At 36.0% G+C, this 22,907-nt stretch overlaps 1 protein-coding gene across 22 annotated transcripts in view; it reads right to left on the reverse strand.

Annotated features, from left to right (window-relative positions):
- Positions 1-22,907, reverse strand: part of LOC134213583 (piezo-type mechanosensitive ion channel component) — a 136,222-nt gene that overhangs the window by 7,001 nt on the left and 106,314 nt on the right. For 19 of the 22 annotated variants that reach the window (XM_062692783.1, XM_062692770.1, XM_062692767.1 and 16 more), the window contains 3 exons: positions 19,592-19,897; positions 19,444-19,526; positions 18,939-19,292 (listed from right to left, as the gene is read on the reverse strand). In XM_062692783.1, coding sequence (XP_062548767.1) covers positions 18,939-19,292; positions 19,444-19,526; positions 19,592-19,897 — 743 coding nt within the window. The remainder of the gene's footprint in view (positions 1-18,938; positions 19,293-19,443; positions 19,527-19,591; positions 19,898-22,907) is intronic. The other 3 variants (XM_062692781.1, XM_062692780.1, XM_062692771.1) reach the window with 2 other exon arrangements.

Consider the following 22,907-nt stretch of genomic DNA (forward strand, 5'->3'; position numbering starts at 1 on the left):
AAATTCCTTTTGTAATTCGTTCGGATATTCATAGAGTTTCGTCTTAAATTTTTTTCATCCATTCCTAAAAAAAATCATTTTTTTGGCGGGAATTCAGCTGGATAAATTTTATAAAAATATAATTTCGCTGTAGCGATTTCCCTGGGAGTTAATGAAATTAGGAATTTCTGTAGGAATTTCTGAAATATTACAAAAGAACTTTTTGAATCCTTAGAATTTCTGAACGATTTTCCAGAAGAATAATTCTTATTTATTTTTTATTATTCCTTGCGCAATTTGGTTTTGCAATAGAAATTTCCGAAGGAATTTTTCAGAAGTTAATGAGTTTCCGATAACAATTTCTGAATTCATTTGCGGAGAGTTTAAAAAAAAGTCCTGTTGGAATTTTAAAATGATTTCCTGGAATCAGTGGCGTAGCCAGAAAATTGGTCCGGGGGGGGGGAAGGGGGTTTTCTGAACAAATTTTTTTCGAAAAAAATTTTTTTTTACAAAAATGGTGTCTCTGGGGGGGTTTATGTCCAAAACCACCTCCGTGGCTACGCCACTGCCTGGAATAATTTTTAATGAAATACCTAGAGGATTCCTGGAAAATGTTAAGGCACAAATTTGTGTATGACTTACCGAATTAATTCCTGGGGGTATTTCATATAGAATTATTTTAAATATTTCCTGGAAGACTTTCTGAAGCATTTCTGGATAAATTTATGAATAACACCAGGATGAATATTCCAAAAAAATTTCGAGGAATTTTTGAACCAAATATTTTTATAATGTTATAATGTCGATATTTTAGGGGATTTTCTTGGCTCTTAATTTCAGCGTCAAAATAGGGTTTTTAATTACGTCCAAATTGCAGGTGAACGAGGTGATGCAAACTTCATCATCTGTCTAAACTGAAGAGAGATGTGCATAAATTTGAGAAAACTAAACTATTAATTACATAGACCAACTGGATTCACTCCAATAGGTGTAATTAGTAGAAAGAATCCAGTTTTTTTTATCTATACAGTCTTACTCTTATACACCTTTGCAAAGCAATTCAATTTAGGCATTGTGTTGGGCTCGGTCCGTCCAACGCTATCCTTGCTTATTTCGTAGTGACGGATTGTCATCGGAGCATTTCCGTCTTTAAAATAGGAAAACTTTTCTCGGGATCGTTCCCATGTAGGGTCGATATTCAAGAATTCTCGAACCAATTGTTTTTAAAAATGAAAAGTTTAGTATTTCATTATTATTAATAAAATTTTCAATAATAGATTTATCTAAAATGAATAAAAAAAATGTAAAAATTGTTAAAAAAATAATTGAAATAAAAGTTACTATAAATGTTGAAGTTTAGTGGTCTTGTTGTTATCTAGTATTGTGGGTGAGCGCCGAAATAGGGCTAGCCAAATTTTTTGAGTTAATCTACGGAATTGATGTTGAAGCAATCTGGCATCGCTGGTGAAGAATGCTTCCTCGCTCCATACAGCACTGCTGTACGAAACAGCTGGAGAGTGAAATCAAACACCCGCTAGTGCAGAGAACATTTAACTCTCATGCCTCACTTAAGAGCCCCGCACATAGGATACGTTTGCGTTGCGTTTGACACATTTCCCATGGGAAAACTGTCAAACGCAACGCAAACGTATGCTATGTGCGGGGCTCTTTATACCGAGTTGCGCACTTCAGTTGGAATGAATGTGTGAAAGAGAGGTAGGGTATCTGTTCCTATATCAATAACAATAAGGCAATGCGCATATAAAATGCATTGATTTCTCACCCAATAATCAAGAAACATGAGAATAATTATGCTCGGCTCACGTAATTTTTAATTGAAAACAATTTGGTAACTTCAAAAATGAAATTATTATCACATTTTAAAAGTATTTATCTGAAAAACATCATCACCGCCATGCACCTATTTCAATAACATTCAAGAATAGTTAATCCTATGCCTGTACCTATATCAATAATACTGTTTCCAACATAAAATACGCACACTATTACTTGTGTGTATACGTAACGATATGATTGCAGTGATGCCGAATTCTACAATGCTTTGTATTTGAGTTGAAATATAATTACGAAATTGCAGTTTTTGTTGTAGTTTTTCAACTTATCAGTTAAATTTTATGTTTGTCGTAGATTATCTTTTCGATATACCTTATTTTACAAACATAAGAGGTGACATTCACAGTAAAAGTTTATTCAAGTATTTTTGAAATAAAAATCTAGGTCGGCAACCCTTGACAGTACTGCAAGGCATGTAAACAGTTTGGAATACGGGCAAGGATAATTTAGACGTTGTTCGAAATAAACCTATATCAAACTATAGGAAATCGCGTTGGTTTTTCAAATATAATTATATGTTTAGTGAAAATGTGATGTGCTTTATGTGTTGTGAAGTGAATTTCGAAAAAATACACTTGAGTTAGCTTGGAATTGAGTGGAAAACAACGGCGTGAAAACGGATGAATCTGCTAGTAGCAATCGAGCAGTGCATCAAACCAACAGTTCAGAGGTAGGAAAATGAAAATAAAAGTGCATAATAATTTTATCTTTTAATAATTTGATGCTTGTGCATTAAAACATTACTTTAAGAAAATCTTGAATAATATTCGAAACTTTCAAGAATGTGCTCCATCCATTATTGTGTACATACGATGTGAGAAATTGTAATTAAATTGATTTTTTTATTTGGTTTATCGATGGTTGGGATTAATATACGGGCTGTTATTAATATGGGAACAGATACCCTATATGATGAATTCTCTCTCTTTCTCGCTAATACGGTTTTGTATTCACACAACACTCACTCGCATCTGAAATACTGCCGATGAACGACGGAACCATCCTCATTTCACACTGTCCTGCTGAACGATGCTTCCTCGGCACTATCCGGCTTATAAAGATGCCACGTTCAAAACTCCCCACTTTCAATGTATAAAACGAATGCTTTGTATTTGCCTCTTCCCTTGTTCGTGCAGCCAGCACCACGTCGTCGAGCGCACATCAATCGGTGCACCGAAATTAAAACCTCACTGCGGGCTAAAAACGAAGCATTCGTTCGTTTTTGAACGAATTTTCCAAGGCCTGATCAATGTTTAATTTGTGGAAACTTCCAACTTTTTTGCAAATACAGAATGGTTAGGGGCAGTAGGGGCAATATGAACATACGGGGCAATATGAGCCACCCTCATTTTGAGCTTATTGACAAGTTTTATCATGTTAAAGTTATATGATCTTTAAGAGGATGCTCCACATATGCATCAACGTGAAAACCGCATTAAAATTCAATTCAAACATGAAAATACACTTGAAAATGTAAATTTTCGCTGCATAAGCAAAATTATTATAAGATTTCAAGTTTATAAATAAGGTTTTGACACAAAACTGATTAAAATACACGTCAAAACTACACCACAATCAAAAGATATATTAAAATTGAATATTGTTCACACATATTTATATTGATACAAATCTGAATTTATCATAAAACTTTTTTTTTCCAAAACCAGTCTCTATGGGGCAATATGGGCATACCTGCATAGAACAAGATATCTAACCATAAAATGCGAACAAGTTCAAATTTCAGTAGTCAAATACAAGAATATTATCATATATGCAAGATTCATTACGGAAAAATTACAACAGCGCATTACTGCGAAAGAAACAGAAAAAATGAGCATGGACCAATTGAAATGTGGCTGTTCAAACGGTGAAGAGTGGCAAATCAGTTCAGTCCGCTGTTGTGCAGTTTTTTCATTTTATTTGGTATGGAATACTCACAACTGTTGTAGGAATATCATATTCTTCCATATTACGATACTTTTTTCGCCTAAATAATAGTTTTGGAAGGGTGGCCCATACTGCCCCAAATGGTGGCTCATATTGCCCCGTATAGTCGGGAACACACATTGAAATCAATACATTTTCAAAAGTGCATTCCAACAATTTCCAAACGCATTTTTCGTCATTCATCGATGTAATATGAAAGGTGAAATTCTCTAGTATAAGTCAACTACATTTGAACGGTGTTTTTTTGAGTTTTTCAGCGCTTTTCGGAACGATTTCCTTATGTGGCCCATATTGCCCCGATCACCCCTACATATGTAGAAAAAGCGTTGAACATAGTCTCAGCAAAGCAAGTGAAAATTAACTAAACTTCTGATAATCAACCCTACCGACGCTGTTACGACACGTTGAAAACGTAAAACTTATTAAAATAAACTTTGATAGAGTTAATCCTGGCAACAGCTGGATATGTAGTGAAAACCGAAAGATATTACTGTACTGGAACGATTAATGTTTTTATGAGTGCGACAAGAAACTCAGCAATTGAAAAATAATAGGATGCTGGATGGTTTCCGTAGTTGTGGAAATGCAAAGCTGCGAGACGGGAATGATCTTTAGGATTCGTAGCCTTAGCACCAAACAACAACTCAGCGCAATGCAAAGGTTGGTACCGTTTTGACTCATATTCCGAACACTGAAGCACATTTTTCATTTCGCTGGTTTTTATGGCATATGAATTAAAATGTAATAATAAAATAAAATAAGATCAATTGTTCCCATCGAGTGGCGAAAAAATATAACTTTCATATATGTGCTTGATAATCATACTTTATTGATTGTAACTAACGCTACTGTATTTGTATTTATTGTACATTTGACTTTTCGTCACTTTTGAGTTAACCCAATGTGTTGTAATTTCCACTGTACTACCATAAATCATTTTGAAAATGGCGATTTTGTATGTTCCCATGAGTGAAAAAAATACCAAGTCATGTGCGTCCTATATTAAAATCACCCGCATAACATTCACCCGCATAAAATCCCATTAAAAAAAATACTTTAGACCTGATTGCACAACAATAAGCAATGTTTAGATCAAACTAAATTGTCTCACGGTAATCTATCGAATGATAAACAACTCAGCGAAATTTCAACAAGATCCGATGATGTTTCAATTTATAAGACTTTTTTCAAGTTTTATATGGATTTTATATTCAAAACTTCAATGGGAATTAGCTCAGCATGTTTTTGGCTGTGGCGGATTGCAACTACGACGTCATAATATTGAACGAGACCGGATTAAACGATTGCATCGATTCTCTGCAAATTTTCGTATCGTCATTCAATATGTTTCGCTGTGACCGAAATCGTATTAACAGCAACAAGACAAGTTTAGGCAGAGTCCTGATATCAGTTAACCATCGTTATTCCTGTGTGCAAGTCCGCACATATTTTGGTGAAATCATCAGCGTCGTCATTGCATTGCAGGTTGGTGCCGTCTATATTCCGCATGATCGTAGCCACAATGTGGCACTGCTTGAAGAACATGTAGCCTCCGCTCGTGAACTGTGCGACAATGCTTCCTTCAATGACCATGTGTTGATTTGCGGGAATTATATCCAGCTTTGTCTACAGTGGATTCTGAATGCTGATGATAACGGGCTGATAGCTGACACTTTGTCTGCTCCAGCATAAAATGCTGCACTGCTTGACGGAATGAACTTCATTAATATGACGCAGAATAATCACCATCGTATTGTATTCTTTTCCGATAAATATAAACCAAACGTCAACTCTGCTGTAGTTGCTTTGTTGCCTGCGGATATGCATCATCCTCCGTTGAAAATATATTTCCCAGCGCGACGCAAACTTCTGACTGATTACTTGCATGGTTCACAGTTAATTCAGGTTTGGATTTTGGCAAGGTAGATTATTAATTGCACTGCGGCGATCTTCAAAATGTCGATTAGGACTGTTCAAATGCGAGTCAGTATGTTTATGAACTAGCGACTAAATTCTGTTTCATCGTTCAACAATGGTTGCAAGCAAATGTTTATATTCAACGGCTCCCAAAGTCACCTGCTTGGAGTACCGTGACCAGCCCTAATTCCGCGTATTGGCTAATACCATGATTTTTATCCAAATTGAAGAATATGGAGATACTATTAATCATACACATCACATTATTTGATGAAATGCACAAATATATAGCTGTAAATGTTGGCAAATAATTATTGTGAGTATTTGTGACATAAATTAGTAACAAAAAAAATAAATGCTATAATGTATGCCTCGACCATTCAAAACTATTCATCCGCTTAGCAAAACGATTAAAATTAGGGTTATATTTGCAAGTTTAGTAACTCATTTTTTAATGATATTTACTTCTAATTTTTCATCGAACCCATTTTTACAGCTGAGCGATTCCAAGCAACAGCATCAAAATTTAAGAAAATTTTTAATTCATGATTTTCTATTGAGTTGAAACTTTGCACAGTTTTTCAATTTCATCTAAATCGTCATTTTTCGATATCAAATCTTCATATTAAGTCACGACTAACTTTTCAAAAGGGTGTATGTGAAAATGGTTCAAAAATATTTAAAAAGCTGCACAGCAAAAACGGAATGTTCGATTGTTATGATTTTTTCAGCAAAGATAGACAACTAAATGGTGATTCTTAAGAAAATGCGCACAGTAAAAAAAAAAAACTTTTTGCCTTTAAAAATATCATTTTTGTCACAAAAACTCAAATATCTCAAAACCCTATCTTTTTCGAACGTAATTTTTTAGGAAAACGGTCCATTATATTAACTATCTACCATAAAAATTTGGTGATGGTAAACTAATAAACAAAAGTTATGACATTTCAAACATTTCACAATTTTCACATATAGTAAACAAAAAAAATTTCCGTGTATTTTTTTTCAAGAATCGCAGTTTGATGCTGATTTTATTGTTAAGGGCCTTGCGTGAGTTAAACAAGTTGTTTGTATGATATTCCATATTTATGTATTCATCGATATTATATATATTATATGTATAAATATTATATGTATAAATAAATAAAAATGAATTAATATTATCCTAAGTATTAAATTAAATGTGGCAGTTACACAATGTTGTTATAGAAACTCTAAGAGTTTTGGGTTTGAATTTTGGTATGGGTTATGATATCATGAAAGCAGTTTATTAATACTTATTTTTTATTTATTTTTATTCAAATTTTTTAAAATATCGAACACTTTTGAATTATTATCAGCACAGTTTGAGTATAGTTTTACTTTAATTTTATTTTCCGACAATGGAATGAAACAGTGAAATTTTTGGGTTCCTTGGATCGTTTTCGCGTTATTAAATTGCTCGCTGAGCTCTGAAGCCTTTATTTCGTACTCTTCAGTAGTAGTAAAACAAAATGATAATTTGGTTAAATCTTTTTCTTTTCTACGATTTGCCCAATCAAAAGTTCTTTCGCAGTTTTAATTGGATGCTCACGTTCTTTGGCTAAACTTGCTCTTGTGGCCATGCGCTTTATTGTTCCTCCAATAGCATCACAAGGACCTTTGCCATGTGATGTAGCAAAAATGCCATTCTGCATCAATTCCGTACATTGATTTAAATTGATATAGGCTCGAAAAATTCTTACGATTTTTGTACTGCGACGCTGCTCCATCAGACATGAAATATATCTTTTGACTTCTTTATGCTTATCAACGCGTAAAAAGTTAATCATTTTTCAATGAACAAGTTTACGGATACTGAATCGTGTCTTAAATCTTCGGAAATTATAATAAAACTTAAGTGTTCAATTTGCGTACTTCCATTAAAATAAATAACGAATGGATGAATTGTAGCTTGTTGTACGTTCCAGTGATGGGACTGCACTTCATCTTGCAATACAAAGCTGTAATTTTCAGAAAAATCACAAATGACTAAAAATTCACCATTTTGTAATGTATTTTCGTATTTTTAAAAAGCTGGATTGTTCTGTTTTAATGAAATCGTGAGGGATTAAACTTTCTAATTTCAAGCAAAAATATGACACAAACTCATCTACAGGTTTTACAATAGTTTCTATGTCACACCTATCCGTGGTCACCCATTGCTCAAATGATAACTGATCAATATATTTTCTTCAAACTCAGCGAATAAAGTATTTTCCAATGATGAAGAATCTGGACAATCCGAACAAGATCGTAGATAGCAATTTGATGTTGTATTTTCACACAAAAGACTACCAGTTAACATTTTAATATCCTTTGTTAAATTGATTCTTTTCAAACTATGTAAAATAAGATTAATATTCTCATGGGTTGTGCACACACACACATTATGTGTTCCTGAATTGGAAAGAAGCTTACATTGCCTTGGCCGAAGGCTTGCAAATGAGGAAAAACCTATTTTAATATTATCGTGAATTTCCTTGAAGCGTGTGTACGCTTCTTTCAAAGTCGTCATCATTAATTTTTGGATTGCTTGACGCTTTCCATCTTTTTTTACTGATACATAATCTTTTTGACCAGGCATAGCTCGACTTACTTCATCATCTTCAAAATATTGAACTACTATTTCTTTTGTCTCATCTGTTAATGCAGTACTAGACCTAGTATTTTTGGTTGAAAGACAGTTATTCTTCAATTGTTTTGCCTCTTTTACTGTATTTCTATTGGTTTTGAACTCATCAATGGCATCCTGAATAGACCACGAACTTGGCAGCATCGACAAAATCAATAATTTTTCTTTCCTTGTCGTGGCTGCATTCGAGAACCTTTCCTTCATATTTATAATTACCTCATCGTAGTCTGTATTTTCCACATCATCAGGTCCTAATTTGAAGAGGTTTCTTCGTACAGCTTCGTTTATTTCACGGTATTTTTCTCTGGGTAATAAACGTAGTCCATCTTACTCCATTTAATCGGAGTCACTTTTATCCCAGCTATGCCCTCGTTAAAGCGTTCGATGTTGACCTTTTGGATACACTCATCTTCCGATTGATTTGTTGAAACAGATTTCGCTGATGGTACGGTGGCAAGGCTCTCAGCACTTAATACTTCTGGTAATTCCTCAGTTGTTGTCGATACATCTGGCAATTCCTCAGTTGCTGTCGTTTTCGAACTTCCTGCGCTCTGCTCAACCGATGATATACAGATTGCTCTTTTGTCAACGTCTAGACGGCAGGACGTGCAAATGCGTAAATTTGTATTCAATGTGGACATTGGAGCATAACCAGTCGCTTTCAGTTTATCTATGGTGCTTTCGGTGAGATTTCGTAACTCTTTTGAACACTTTTTTCCATCAAACGGCCTACAACAGTTGAGAAAGCGGCTACTCATGTTGTTCGTAATATTTCAATAAACAAAATCACTTTTAAGTTTTTACTGACTAGTTTGGTGTCATTTGCTTGACTGAAGAAAAAAATTACTATAAGATCTTTAACAACCTTAGTAGTAGTAATTTTTTGCTTTTTCGTGAGCATTGTCATGGTATGTACCTATCATGCATTTGTTGTTGTTGAAGATACCCGTTTCCTCCCGATCATAAAGTCTATTCTCTAAGAGGTATATTTTTTGCAGGTAAACTATAGACGTACACGTGTATATAAATCTTTGATTTTGCAGCTTTTGTCTTAAAAATAACATTTCTGATATGTTTCTATCAACGTTATTATCAACAGGTTTAACAAGTGTGCTATTAAAAGAATTTTTCGCCAGTCACGTGCAATGAAAATTATGACACTATCAATACTTTTGATCACAACACTGGATCGTGTCTAAGTTTCTTATAGATGCTATGAATAATTAAATCAAAATATCATGAAAACAACTTGTTTAAATCACGTCCCTTAACAATAAAATCTGCATCAAACTGCAATTCTCGAAATAACTTACACAGAAAAATTTTTTTTTTACTAAATGTGAAAATTGTGAAATGTTTGAAATGTCATAACTTTTTTGTTTATTAGTTTACCATCACCAAATTTTTATGGTAGATAGCTAATATAATGGACCGTTTGAGATATTTGAGTTTTTGTGACAAAAATGATATTTTTAAAGGCAAAAAAAAATTTTTTTACTGTGCACATTTTCTTAAGAATCACCATTTAGTTGTCTAACTTTGCTGAAAAAATCATAACAATCGAACATTCCGTTTTTGCTGTGCAGCTTTTTAAATATTTTTGAACCATTTTCACATACACCCTTTTGAAAAGTTAGTCGTGACTCAATATGAAGATTTGATATCGAAAAATGACGATTTAGATGAAATTGAAAAACTGTGCAGAGTTTCAAATATTTTCGAAATGGTCGCTCAGGATCGACTGACATGCCCCCGTGGAATGCCTCAGCTGTAAAATATGAGCTGGGTATTGAAATGGCATTTAATGTTGTTGGTTTAGGGTTGAAACTGGCCAATTTTTGCGTTACGTAATTAATGGATCTTCCCTTATGCACTCTTATTTATCAAAACAATTGCCACGGTATTAGGCCATCATCTTCTCCGCCAGTAGTGCCTAATACCGTAACTAGACTATACCATGAAGTTGAAACCCAGAATTTGAACAAGTAACCATCTCATAGGATAAAAGATCGCTGGACGATATTGTATAAATATCGAAATATTCATGTTAGCTATCCAGGACGTTTATATGTAGGATAACTAAGGAAGCATCATCCAAGGACTTATGTGGTTGGAAGACTTAAAGATGATCTAGAACACTCAAAAAGTTTTCGATTTGTCGTTCAGCACATAATAATACGAACTCATCTCTGCGTTATTTACCACAGACTGTTTACGTAAATATTTTTAAAAATTCCCTACAATTTTCTAAAGGAAAAGTAGATTATTCATAAGGTGAATACATTAGACCAGAGGTTCCCAAACTTTTGGATATGCGACCCACCTAGCAGAATCCCATATTGCTTGCGACCCACCAGCACCAGGTACCAAATCCATTGATTTTATGAAATTGGATAAAAATGAGTTCGCGTTAGATTGGACAAATTATAATAAATTGCTTTATATCCCATCATAGTATTTGTCAAAAATCCGCAAATTTTTTTGGATTGGATGTAGATTGGATTTGAATTGAATTTGGATGGGATTTGAAATTTATTCAAATTGAATTTGAATTGGATTTCGATTTGATGAGGATTGGATTTGAATTAGATTTGGATTGGATTTGAATTAGATTTGGATTGGATTTTAAATAGATTTGGATTTAATTTAGATCAGATTCGAATTAGATTAGGATTAGTTTTGGATTGGGTTCGGGGCTTATATTTGGATTGTATAAGACTTCTTTCTACTTGCCCAAATATCGTATAACAAAAAAAGGCCGTTGACCTCGTCAGGTTTGTTGTTCATCCAATCATTAGTAAGATCCTAATTCAAAATATGGAATAGATTTGTGGGACAAAATAGTAACAAAATTATGAATTAAGATTTGTTTTTCGCGACCCACCACTGAACAGCCCACGACCCCCCTGGGGGTCGCGACCCACAGTTTGGGAACCTCTACATTAGACAGTGTTATTAGCAACTAAGATCTAAATGAATGTGAAGTGAATTAATTGATAAATCAAGGAACGCCTTTGAACCGTTTAAATTGTGAAACTGGAAAGATTCTTCTTCCAGTATCTGTGTAAAATAGTAATTTTATAACACGTATTTTTTAAGTATAACTTTATAATTCAATTAAAATACGTAGATTATTCAATCATTCACATTTTTTATTGTAAATGTGCTTTTTAATTTATCATTAAAGCTTGCTTGATAGGGCATGGTATTAGGAATATACGCGTTATTAGGTATATTTACAAGTCAAATGTCAAACACTATCTTCTTCAAATTTATTGAGTAAAGTGCAAAACTTATGTTTTCCTTCAAATACATTAAATATTGATTAAAGCAACATAGTTTTCAAGGATGATAGTCGCAAATAAAATTTTATGTAGTGAATTTATAGTTGATACGTCCTCAACCCCATGGTAATAGTCAATAAATGTCAAGGGACCTTGTAACTTAGAAAGTTGAAACGCGAAAGAAATGCCAGTCACCGAAAGCATCGTGCGCAACGGTCTCTCGAGAGCAAACTCCGTTTCCAATGTGCTAGTAATACTTACCGCAGCTTGAATTCGGATTTGTATAAGGCCCACGTTATGAGAGTGCAAGCCAATCTCAAAAGTTCGTTAACAATAAAAAGAAAAGCTCATCTATTCCAAAGAATGTGGTGTATGACAACGCTGAAGCGAAAACATCTGCAGAATGTTGTGATCTCTTTGCTAGATTTTTTGAATACGTATTCAATCAAAGCTCTGCCACCAATGCCGAAGCTGCATTCGCCTCGCTAGACGTTCTTTTGGAGTTGATTAGCCTAACAGCATTCGTGGTAACCCCCCCAATGGTCATCACAGCCGCCAAGATGCTGAAAAGCTCTCTGTCTCTGGGTCCAGATGTTTTATTCTTTCGCTCTGCCACTGTTTTTGCCGAGCTTCTCGCATCAATTTTCTCCCGATTACACGATGATGGCATCTTTCCTGAAACTTGGAAGCAATCCTATATGTTTCATCCAGGGTGGGACGACCCTACGTTGTGTTTCACTTTCCAGGATCCATACGAATAAAGAACAACTGCTTGATGACTTCAACTGATGGATTTATTGCCTCCGAGAGGCAGCGTGCCAGCTCGGAGATTACGATAACGATACTGTACAAAACATTGATATTGGAGTCGCCTTTTGTAGGCGACTATTAGTACGGCAAAGGCAATTACATAATATTATAACTATTGGGGACGTGTGCACAAACATTCAAATTTAAATTCTAATTGGACTTACAGAGCGCGCCAACTGCTATGCACATAACGCAAGCAGTTGGCGCGAGAACAGTGAATAACAAAAGTGACACAAAATAAAAGGCGCACACACGCTGCACTGTTAGGCTTCAACAGCAGCTACGACGATGAGCACAGTTCGTGATCGAACACTATATGTTTCCTGTCTTCAAAAATGGTGACAGACGAGAAGTCAGAAACTACAGGGGGATTACAAGCTTATAAGCTGCTTCCAAGCTATTCGAAATAATCGTTAGTGAGGTGATTCTTAGTATATCAAGAAGAATTACATCTCAACAGATCAGCATGGTTTTATGTCAGGAAGGTCAGTCACTACGAACTTGTTAGTTTTTACTAACACCTGCGTGAATGCCATGGAAAGTAAGGCTCAAGTAGATGCTATCTACACCGACTTGAAAAATCGCACGACTAAGGCGGGCCCCTCATAATAAGGATGTGAGTCACATCACTTATTAGAGTGAATCCAGATCCAACGATGCGTACCGAATAACTGGTAATCCTTCCAGTGTTTTTTTTTTGTGGAGACGCAGAGGTAAACACGGTCTTCAAAACACTAACTAACTAACGCCGTTATAGATCATCTGAACCTTTGAGTCACTGAAACCTGCACACTGAGAATGCTAGAACGATCCCAGTCAACATTTAGTTGATTCTTTTTTTCACTTTCAATGAAACTTTGTGAATGGCTTCACTTCATCGTAGCATTTTTGATTAATGTGAAGTTTTTTCCTTTCTACGAGAGTATCATTGCCGGTCATGTTATACTCATTAATCGAATCGTTAATACAGGTCGGACTCGATTATCCGGAGACTCGATTATCCGGGGACTCGATTATCCGGGGTTCGATTATCCGGAATTTTAGACTCGATTATCCGGAGTATTTTTTTTCCTTCAAATTTTTTTAATTCTAAATTTTTATTTTCAGTAGGATAATATACACTATGATTATTTTAACAATGTGGCGTATCTAGGTTGTAGGAGGGGGATGAAAAAGTGGTCGTTTTGTATATTGAAATTTGACTATAGGCTTGTATATCAACTTCATGAACTCAAATGATTATATTACTATTATATTCATACAAAATAGGTTTATATGAATAAATATGAACGTAGCTTGTATGGGAGGGACTGAAATAGGGTTGTTCTACATATTTATTTTATTTGTATGAATCAATTATTTTCTTCAGAACATGTCCACAAATTTCTCGCTTCAAGAACTTTTCCGTGGTCGGAGACGAGCCAGCCTCGGGCTAAAAGCCTCCCTAATAAAGAAAAAAAAAACATTTCCGTGGAAGCCTTGCCACCATGAAACGATGTGTTTGGATGTATAACATTGGTTGCAGAATTCGCTCTCAATTTATAATTAACGACGATGGACATAAAGCATAAGGCTTTTTCTTCATCATATCAAGACATGAAAACAAATTGCTCGTCACCTGATACAAATGCGAGAAAAGGGGCAGAGAAATATTTCCCCTACCGACGTTGTGATAAAACGCTTTGTTCTAGTACAATTGCCATTGAAGATGATGCAAAACAAGTCAAAATGCTCCATCAGTACCAATAATGACCTTTCAATTGGAGTTATCCTAAAGGAATTTATCAAATCCCATTGTTTTCTTATGGGACTGGCCAAATAGGGACCACTAGTGCGACAACTGGTGCCAAGGACATCAAAAATTAAGCAAAATCATTTTTTACAATTATGCTTTGCTTGTTTTGGAGGAGATCAAAGGTTTTATCGTATCATATGAATATGCTTTATCGATATGAACTTGGTTTGCGGTGATTTGATTGGCCATTTGTCATATACAGCACTAGTGCGACAACTGGTGCTATAGCCACAACTGGTACATCTAGCCTATTTGATGCGCGGATCATTGCCTAATGTTTGATTCGAAAGACCACTTTTTGTCTCCCTCGGACACAAAGTATACCGAAAGGCTATTTGTTTTCTCCAAAAACAAACATATTTTAGATGTCTCGGAGCTTTATTTACCGACCGTCTATGGTCGGCGAATTGGGGCCCATTTTTGGCACTTATCCTTATCCAATTTGCTTGCGACTGGTTGCATTTAACGGAAATCTTATTAAGTTCCCCTAACACACGTGACTTGACCGAAAAATTGCGACGCGATTCTAACGCTTGGCGAATGCGATTCTGTCGCCGTTGGAGTGGAAGAGTAACTGGAACATTGCCTAAATACAGCGACCCAACGATAAAATCGCGGCGACTAGTTTTTGCCGTTGAGGCGATGAAATCACTCAGGTCTGGGGAGCCTTTATATTGTTACCTATTGACAAATGGATAGATCGGACATTTGACTCAAAAGTTTCATAGCTTTTGTTGAAAATTGACTAGATCAAACTTTGGGTTCAGAAATAATGACCAAAATACTATTTTTGTACAAAAGTGCGTAAATAGTCTAGTTATTTTTGGCACCTATGCTCAACCATCAAGTTCGATTCAAATGGGAATCCTGTCTCATCATTACATATTGAAAAGTGGCTGGAGCGTACTATAGACTCAAAAGTTATGGCAAGAATACTGTTGTCCATGGTATACCAGAAAATCACCGATACCGTTAGGCGGATTAATCTGAGTTTTTTCAAAATAATTTCTGACTACACCACTGCAAATACAATAAAACATAATTTTTTCGTCATTTTATTGCAGATTTGATTTTTTTTCTAGTGATTCGATTATCCGGAGGATTCGATTATCCGGAGTGAAAAAAAAATCGATACTCCGGATAATCGAGTCCGACCTGTACCTGAAAATATTACGTTTCGCTGTTGTTGATGGATTTCGCCGGTTTCGCTCATAAGATCTGCACGAAAGAAAGATCGTGCTATCGAGAGACGTCACTTTCTATGAAAATAAGTTCTTGAAGTTGATCAACAATACAGGTCAACATTCGTATGAGTTAGTTAATAGAACTATCAGCAAGATTTGAACCCAGAGAGCGGTGAATCCAACTCTGACTGTAATAATTTTTTAAACTAATGGGGGTGAACCCAATGTGCAAGACGAGACGGATACAGATGCAAGCCAACCACGTTAAAGAATCCATTCAAGAAGACCTCCAGTTTGGAACGAAATTATGTTGTAGAGCCCCGCCAATGCTAGCAGATGGAATAGCGTATATAACACTAAATTACTACGACACTGCAGCATGGGAAGATGCAGGGGAAGGAAGTTGGTACATTGCAATTCGGAGGAGTTAGCATCGCATCGCTTCAAGACTGTAAAGATGCTTCAAGACTGTAAAGATTTCCCTTTCAAATTACAAATTATTCTTTGTCAAACATTTCCGAAACATATTCTCTGTGGAAATTTCGATAAATATCCGTGGCCATTCGTTGCGTTGCGTTAATTAATTCTCTGTTTTTTTACATTCGCAATTTATTTAGAGGACAGTTAAACATTTGATTCTCAAGGGGTCTCGAACCACCACAGAAACATATCTTGCCTTTCATAACCTCCACTTGTCAAATTTGATTCTAGTTTCAAAACTAATTATCAAGCAATAGAAATGTTTTAATTTGGGAGCTCTCTTTTCCAGATGAAGAAGGTGTCTCAAGCCATCATAAGAACCTTCCCCAGCCCCAAGAACTTTAGCCTACAAATGTTTACGCCGATCGGTTCAGTAGTTACCGAGTATATAAGAATCAGACAGACAGAGATTTATTTTTTTGTATATACATAGAAAGAAGTTTTTTCACAGGAAACGCTTAAGAATTTCCAAATCAGTTCCCGCGAAAAAAAAAATCAAATGTTTTCTTGGAAATCTATAATAATGTCTCGAAGTTATTCAAAAGAATGATATCTTGAGGAGATTCCAAAATAATTATCGTGAAAACTCCAAGTGATTCCTATTCCTATACATATTCATTCCATCCAAAGCAAATGGAACCATTATTAATTTTTGTGTGTTTTATCAACATGTAGAATATGTGCTAGCGAAAAAAATGAAAAACTCGGTGTAGGTATTCTTCTTTTTGTTTCAAAATGTAATGCATTTCAAACCGTGAGAGGGAAAATGGTTCCCCTATTTTCATACGATCCAATCCAACAATTCGGAAGGAGTATTTTTATCCCGGAGGACTATTGCGCTTCGAAACCCCCTTCTAAAGCCGCAATTGCGTCTTAAGGCTCTATAAACCGTAATCAATCCGATAATGACGATGATTTTTTCGAATCCGCACTAATACTAATAAAGTTTTGAGCTAAATTCAATATTTTGGGGCTATTTACGAACTTACCCTCCATCATGATATATTCACGGCATTTCCATATTAATTTTTCACTTATCAAAACCAGAAATTACTGAGAAATTGCTGGAAAAACGCTGAAAACTGCGTTTTTCCTGGGCCGATATTCGTATGTTCATCGAACGCATACTAACGTTCGAACGTTCGGATCAAACACATACACACTCACTTGATATTTCACTTGATCTTTTCCAATTGTTTTCTTGATTTTATCACTCCTAAAACATATTCACTAACTGAGTTTCACATTTTTCTTCAATCTTGACTACCAAAAACTGTCGAAAACTGCTTTCCAAAAATCGAAGTGAGAGACAAATTTGACGACCGTATTGTGAATGCAATAAAATGCGGAAGACTCAAATTCACTAGCGCAATAAGTGAAATGGTGAGCACAAAATCTATGCGATGCAACTTCATCCAACCCGAACAATACAACGTATACGCCAGGCAACACGCGAACAAAGATGTGCATACACAAGAAAATAATCATCTCTTCACCGTTGCCAGATTTATTTATTGGAAAAAATCATTGCTGTTTGTCGGATTGAACAATAAAACCAAAAATAAATATTTAAACATGTTATGTAAGCTTCTATTGCATTCCAAGTGGTGTATAATTTTTTTTAAACCGATAAATACCCATATATTTGATACACCATGAACATGTCTTATGATATAAAATAAACAATTCGTCAAGTCTGGCAACATTATGCATCAGCTGGCATATTTTTACCACCCCATTTCCACCCACCCCAGTTGTAAACAACATTTATTTATCGCTGCTGCACTTTTCCGTGCCAATTGCATCACTATTACAAACAAGTGATACAGTCATTAATTTTCAAAACATTGTGATGGAGTCTTGAGCCTTAAAGTTCAATTTTAACTATCTGCTGCATCGTAGGTTCTCCAGTTAGCCTTGCGATCAAAGGCGCAGGATTACCAATCCGGAGATGGAAAATTCGATTCTCGGTTCGGCCTAGAATGTTTTCGAGTAGGGAACATTCTCGGCACCCTGAGCGTAGTGTATCCCTTGTGCGTACCACACAAGATACATAGGGGAAGTGCACCGGTTTTGGCCAACTTAGTGCCTATTTTGGCCAACCCTGAAAAATACATATTTTTCCGAAATAATCGATCAGTTGAAAGCAGCGTTGAACCGTTAGGGATATATCTTTTGATGGAACTAATGAAACCCTCGCGAATTGCTTTATTTTTGGAGTTATTCGCAAAATTGGCCAAATTAGGAACATGACCAAAACCGGTACAGTTCCCCTACTAATGCAATGGCGGGCATAGAAAAAATTTCAATTACTAACTGATGAAATGCTAATAGAATACTAAGTTGAAAAGCAGGCCAAGTTCTAGATGGAGGTAGAGCCACTGAAGAAAAAGAAGCATCGTAAATTCTAAGGTGAGCAGCACACACGATTACAGAGAAGTTTTGGCATAATAATGTTTTTATCTAAGGTTTTTGAGCCTTTGCCGGGAATTGCACCCTGCCGAGAATACCATCCGTAACACTATACTCTTTGAATATAAACCATTACAGACATGCTCATTGAGGTGACTAAAAAAAACTTTTGATGCCCTGATGCTCTGGACAAAATTTGATCCAAATTGGTCAACGTTTTCGAAAGCTGCAAGCAGGGAGAAGATCATAGTTCATCCGATGAAGTTATTGGCATGCGGAAGTGTTATCTGACTAAACAACACTTCAGTAAAATGCTAATAATTTCACCGGAAACACTCCAATCAGCTCAATGCTTCCGGCATTCGAATGCGTGTCACATTCTATAGGAATTTGGTTTCATAGGTTTTAATCGTAAATAACGCTTTTTAGCATCAGAATTTAGATTCTCCATATAAACGTAAAATGAGCTCAGCTATAGACGAAATATTAGAATAGAAGAAAAATAGGAAAAATAGTTTCTTTGGCCACCTTAAATTGTATGAACTCCAAAAAAGCACTGCAGTCAGTTATGCATGTTTTTTTGTGATGTGCAGAGTAGGAAACGCAAAATAAATAACAATTACCCTTCTTCCGCAGTGTACTGTTCACCGTGAATGGTAAGGGATGTAGTCTGTTCTAGGCCGCGGATAAAGCTGACAACTGGGGGTACACCGGAAGCAGATGGTAGGAATGGAGGTAATGACGCTGGTTGTTGTGATGGTGTTGGTGAGGGTGGTTTAGTTGACGCTGTTGGTGGTGGAGACTGCTGCTGTTGTTCGCGCGTTTGCTGATCAACCGAAAGCGCTACCGTGGGCAACGGGGTTCTACTATGCTCTAGGGAACTACGGGATATAGCAATACTACCAAGCACCGGAGTTCCGGCACGGGACTTTACACTACTGGTACTAGCACCGGACCGTGAACCGGTGTTCGAGCTACTGTAAACGAAAACAGATTGGCACACATAATGAAGCGACATTTTTAGGATGACGTCTGTTATTTACAGAGCAACTGGGCATGGGAACGTTATATTCTACCGATTATTTACTTGGTTATTCACTATTTCCGTGAACCGCTTGATCTACTCACCTTCCGGATCGAACCGATCCCTGTATGGGAGTCCATACCATGCTTGAACCAGTTCGCATACCAGCTCCAAAACCAGGAGTTCCCTGAAATAACAAATGCCCATTAGTACCAGATCTAGTTCTACAAAAAGCCACTGATCAATGCAAACCTTCAATATCTTTTTCTCCTTCGCCAAAACCTTCATCACGTATCGATAGCTCCGCGAAACGCGGTGAAGCCGTAGCGTGAGTGAACCAATAGCTCCCGCCAGGAACGCCGTTACTAGATTGAAACCAGAGAACGAGAATTTCGATTTTTTCACCTCGAATTCTTCGGCGTCGTCATCTTCATCGTCGCTGATCAGACGTGCTTCCTCGTCCGTAGAAGATTGCGGCCGTGGAGGTTCACGGCTAGTGCTCGGTTGCTGCCCATCCGGTTCATCGGTTTCTACTTTGCTTTTCCGTCTTCTCGTGCTCTAGTGATCAGACAGGAAGAAATGGGTTAGTTTCGGAGCGGTATTTAACCGCAATCTACTGCTAAGGTCAGTGAACTTTTTGTCATGGTAAGCCAGACGTCCACCAAGACTGATGTCGTTGACTCACAGGACAAAAGCAAACAGTCTACCAACGGCTTAGCAATAGATTAGTCCAAGTTTCAAAGCGACATGTAGACAAAAAGCAAACCCAAAGGTGATATATATTAGGCATTACTTAAGAGGTTCATTCGAAAGCTATGGCAAGCAGTGTACATCTGCTGGTGCTGGTACAAGCTATAAACATATAAATGACCAAGCACATGAAGATATTTGCATTTGTTTTCAACTCAAAATAAGTTTAATAACTGTTAGAAAAAAATCTATACGTAACGAATCTGAAGTGAGTGCAGGTTGAGCTACGTTCAAGTGCAAAACTTTTTTTTAAGTATGAAAGGTAATTTTTTTATTACACTGCTGCATTTTTAATGCATACACAATACGCCTGGTTAAACATACAAAGCAAAAATTGAATCTTTCGCTCACTCTCAGTGTAAGTAATGATTTCCAAAGTTTATTTTTAGTTGACTTCAACAAAAGTAAACCAATATTTTGTCTCTGTCCGAGTCCTGTCACGGTCGCCATGTAATGTTGGCTTTCGCTGCCACTTTGTAAAGTAGATCTTTGTTACGCCACGATGTAAAAAAGATGGTGTGATAATCTTAAACCACATTTAAAGACCGGGTTAGCACTTGGTCCGAATACCAGAACTGACCTGATTTATCCTGGCTGGATGGATCTTATGTATAGGACGATCCTAACCTTAAAAATGCTTAGCATAAAAAGTATTAGTATAACACCTAATGGAAGGTTCCTGGAGTGACTTTCGCTTAGACCAGCATATATTAGTTATTGGTCGCATTGATCGATCCGTAATTCGAGGTACGCTTTACAACACAGTAATCGACTTGCAAACGCATTGAAAACGCGTTGAGATGTAAACGATCGCAAATTACGAAAGGCTGAAACACATAAGACTTAATATTCATAAGACTGAATTCAAAAGACCTAAATCTCGAAAGGCTGAAAGCATCAGAAGTAAAGTAAAAATATAAAAATAAAAATAAGTAAAAATGAAAAAGGAAGGATGAAGAAGAAAGAACGAATAAGGATGATTGTAGAAGGAAGGAAGAAAAGGGAAAAACAAGGAAAACGAAGAAAGAAGAAAATGAACAAATAAAAATTAAGGCAAAAGAAAACAGAAAAAATAAGAGCTTAAAATAATTTTTCAAAAACAATAAGTAGGAAGAAGAACGAAGGAGCAAGGAAAAAGGAATAAAATACAATGAAGACAAAAGAAAAAAGAAGTAAATAGTAACAAGGAAAGGGGAAAGAAGAAAGAAGAACTATGGAGAAAGAACTAAGAAAAAAAGAAGAAAGAAAAAGGAACAAGGAAGGGATGATGAAGAATTATTATTATTATTATTATTAGTATTACAGTGTTGACCCGATTTTGTCACTCCCCGATTTTGTCTACCCCCGATTTTGTCTACCCCCGATTTTATCAAGTTTTCGACCCGATTTTATCACGTCCCGATTTTGTCACGTTTTCGACCCGATTTTGTCACCCCAAAAATTTTTGTCATTCTTTTTATTTTCGTAAATAATACCAAAAACAGCATTGATTTTCATGAAATAACTTTCACTGCCTGTAGTTTATTACAAAAGACTTCTGAGTACCTGGGAAATATTCTGTAAGCAATTTCAACAAGAAATAACGGGTACCGTTCACGCGTTTGGCCTTTCCTAGGCATAAAATGATTCATATTTGTGGAATGAATTTAAAAAAATGAAAATATTTTTTTTCCAATTTTGTCACACACCCTGTTTTATCACCCCAAAATTCACCAGGGGGGTGATAAAATCGGGATATTACTGTATTGTCTTTATTTCAGAGGCATTCAGCCCCAGACTGGCTCATTTCTTAGTAAAGGCTGGTGAAGAAGAAAAAAGGAAGAAAAATGCAAAATAAATTAAGAAAAAAGGAAGAAGGAATTAGGAAGAAAGAAATAAAGAAAGAAAGAAGAAGAGAAAAATAAAGAATATAAAATAAGGAAGTTATCTTGACAAGAATCAATAGCATAATGCAAGAACCAAGAACAATAAAGTGTTGTTCTTTTCTATGCTACCTCTTTTCTTGTGATGTACATACAAAAACAATGAGAATTCCATATAAAAATTGAAAGACAACAAGGAGTCGCAAAAAGGTTTTGGTTCATTTTTGTTAGTGCCCCTATTATAGGAGCAGTACACATATTACGTGAGTACTTAGGGGCGGGGGATATTTGTATAAAAGAAATTTTACATGGGGGGAGGGGGTTTGAAAACCCAGAAATATTGCTTACGTAATAAGTGTACGACTTCTTAACTGCCGTAATCTGAAAAAGTGACGTATACGCCATTTTCCAAAAATGGTGTTAACGAGTACTACTCATAGAGCTCTTTAACAGAAAAATGGAAAACATGCATGTTGTAAAATGGCTGTTACGTCACTTTTCCAGATTACGGCAGTTAACGTCAAATATGAAATCCTCAACTAAAATCGATTTCTCGCGATTTTCCAGCCTTTCAAGTTTCGTCCTTTTGTTGTTTCAGCCTTATGTAAGATTTTTACTTTTCAGCCTTTCGTGTTCAGCCTTAAGTGGAAGTCCCGAATAGGGCCACAGGATGATTTCCCGCATATCATTTCGACATGCTATACTGCATATTTGCTTCTACAAATCTACCAACAATAAATTAATTTTCTACCAATTCTTCAGCGGAAAATAAGGGAAATGTGCTAATACAGGTAACATGTCTGGTCCGCTCCCGATTTTGATTTAAGTGATCGCATCAACTGATTAACGCAATGTTCAAAACTAACATATCGTTTTGTAAACTTTTGATAATTTGAACTTGGAATACTCGCACTATAGTTTTAGCGCGTTTTAGGAAGGTGAAATATACAACTTTT

This window comes from Armigeres subalbatus, chromosome 2 (genome assembly GCF_024139115.2).
Source record: "Armigeres subalbatus isolate Guangzhou_Male chromosome 2, GZ_Asu_2, whole genome shotgun sequence".
Taxonomy (NCBI): Eukaryota; Metazoa; Arthropoda; class Insecta; order Diptera; family Culicidae; genus Armigeres; species Armigeres subalbatus.